General features: G+C 53.3%; 1 protein-coding gene across 1 annotated transcript in view; it reads right to left on the bottom strand.

Moving 5' to 3' along the window:
- Positions 1–705: 705 nt before the first annotated feature.
- LOC104290638 (chromosome unknown open reading frame, human C9orf24) overlaps positions 706–2,246 on the bottom strand; it is a 4,998-nt gene continuing 3,457 nt past the window's right edge. The window contains exons 2-3 of the mRNA XM_009889757.1: positions 2,048–2,088; positions 706–811 (exon numbers count right to left, since the gene is read on the bottom strand). Of these exons, the coding sequence (XP_009888059.1) occupies positions 706–811; positions 2,048–2,088 (147 nt within the window). The remainder of the gene's footprint in view (positions 812–2,047; positions 2,089–2,246) is intronic.

The raw sequence follows: 2,246 nt of genomic DNA, 5'->3' as shown, positions 1-2,246 counted from the left end.
GATGCCTGGGGAGGTTGGAGATGCTGGGGATGCTCGGGGCTACCCGGAGGTGGGGGTACCCCTAGGGCTGTGCAGGGGTTTGGCACCGGTGGAGCTGTGCTGGGATGCTTTTGGACCAGGATGGGGTTTTCATTGGGGTTTTCCCAGTGGTGCTGCTCCACGGGGACTAGGAAGCCCTGGTGACTATGCGCTGGAGCATCCCTCCAGTGGGAACCACAGCTATGACCCGCAGCACACATGGAAGGCCCCGGGTGGTGTTGCCTGCTGACACTGGGCTCCCAGGTCATAGTCAGAGAAGGGCATTTCATGCCTTCATTAATTATGTGCCGATTTCAAATGCCCCTCCTTATTTAGCCTGTGTCCGTGCTCGCTATCCCAGATGGATGGCAACTCTTCCTGGATAACTTGGCAAAAGCAAGCTCGTCCTAAGCAGTCCAGCGTGAAGCCAACAAACACGGGTATCAACAACCACTTCTATTTCTGGCTGTGTTACTATGCTCCGAGAGCTTTTCCTTGTGTGCTTTTGTGGTCTCCAGCTTGTGGGTGGTGGGCAAGGTACCAGCCCCCGAGGGCTGCTAAAGTGCCTACTAAGCCAGCAGTCCCTAAAGTTTCTTCCCTCTCCCCAGGAACTTCCCCAGCCTGTAGGAAAGGATCTGAGGGGAATAGTTGCTCAAGCCAGTTTTAATGAAAGCCCATCTTTGTTCTTCACCAGTGGCACAGGGCAGAATAAGCCTCTGAGGTAAACTCAGGGTGGATGGTGTAGCTCCCTCGCTGGACTCCTCCTGTCCTCATGAAGTGGCTCGTGTCCCACCTAGGAGAGCAGACGAAGCTATCAGGCATGGAAGGATGAAGCTCTGGTGAGGAAGAAGAGCAGAAAACCTGTTTCTGGCCATGCAGCTGCCCCCATCTACTTTGGTCTGTGTCTTTGGGCACTGAGGCCAAAGCAAAGCCTGAGCAGAAGAGCTGAAGCTCCCTGGCGTTGCCATCTCAGCGAGCTGCTTCCAGTGGGTCTCCCATCCCACAAACACCCACTCTCTCTTGCACTGTCATTTTCCTAAAATCTTCCTTCCCAGAGCCATGCCAGTCCAGGAAAATCTGCCTGTTTCTCAGTGGAGAAGACCTTGAGAAGAATCTTGTCGAGGGTCAGGCATAGGGACATCTATGGGGAACCCAGTGCTCCCTGTTTGTTCTCGTTGTTTGGTTTTAGTTTCCAGGCTCAGGAATTTAAAGCCAATGACATGTTTTCTGTGAAGCCTGATGCCTAATTTTGGCCCATGGGGGGCTGATGCAGTAGCAGAGCGATGACTAAGCTGGTTGAACAGCCTCCCCTCTCTCCTCACTGCTTCCCCAGGGCTGAAAAAAGCTGCCTTGGCAATGGAGACATCCTAAAAGTAAACATGTAGGTGCTGCCGGACCTGCAGCGGGTGAAGGACAGGGCTGATTACCGCATAACAAACAATGTGACCAGGGAACAGGTTCTTGGATAAGAAGAGCAAACAATGATAACAGAAAGTACAAGAGCAGCACAAGAAATGCTGATGTGGCCCCAAAATCTGGGAGATGCTAAGCTACATGCAGCTGGGCTCAGGGGTTCCAGCAAGATTTCAGGTGCTGTACAGTCCCAAGGACCTCTGGATGAGACCAAGTATAGAAACACCTGTCCTGGGAGGAAATTTGGCAACTACTTCTCCCCGGGTAGCAACAACATGCTCCACAGCCCAGCACCACAACAGTGTCCTACCCTCCCTGGTCACGTCCAATTAGCCTGCAAGGTGGAGGTGCAAAGGCTACGTTGCTGCCTGCATGGGCACTGTGATGGGACCTGCTACCCCTTGGGGTCTGCAGTCCGCACCATCATCCCCAGAATAACCCTCTAAATAATTTTGCGAGAAAACCCAATGAAAAGAGAACTAGTGGCTGGCTGGCATTAGGAAAAAATAATAGGCTTTTCCTCCAGGACAACCAGCTTAGAGCGCTCCCCCCATTGAACCTGTCTGCACTTAGGGCTCCTGGACGGGGAGGATGGCTGGGCGTGATATGTACATACACAACATCGCTCTGAGGCTGTAACTGCAGCACTGGATAATTCTGCAAGACACAGAGGAGGTTGGGTCAGCAGTGGCCCCAGGGACACGGGTGGTCATGTCGGTCCCAACCCAAGGCAACACATCCCATCCCATCCCATCCCATCCCATCCCATCCCATCCCATCCCATCCCATCCCATCCCATCCCAAGCTATTGCAAC

The sequence above is a fragment of the Charadrius vociferus genome, unplaced genomic scaffold, assembly GCF_000708025.1.
Source record: "Charadrius vociferus isolate BGI_N301 unplaced genomic scaffold, ASM70802v2 scaffold37, whole genome shotgun sequence".
Classification (NCBI taxonomy): Eukaryota; Metazoa; Chordata; class Aves; order Charadriiformes; family Charadriidae; genus Charadrius; species Charadrius vociferus.
This window is presented reverse-complemented; position numbering and strand designations above follow the sequence as displayed.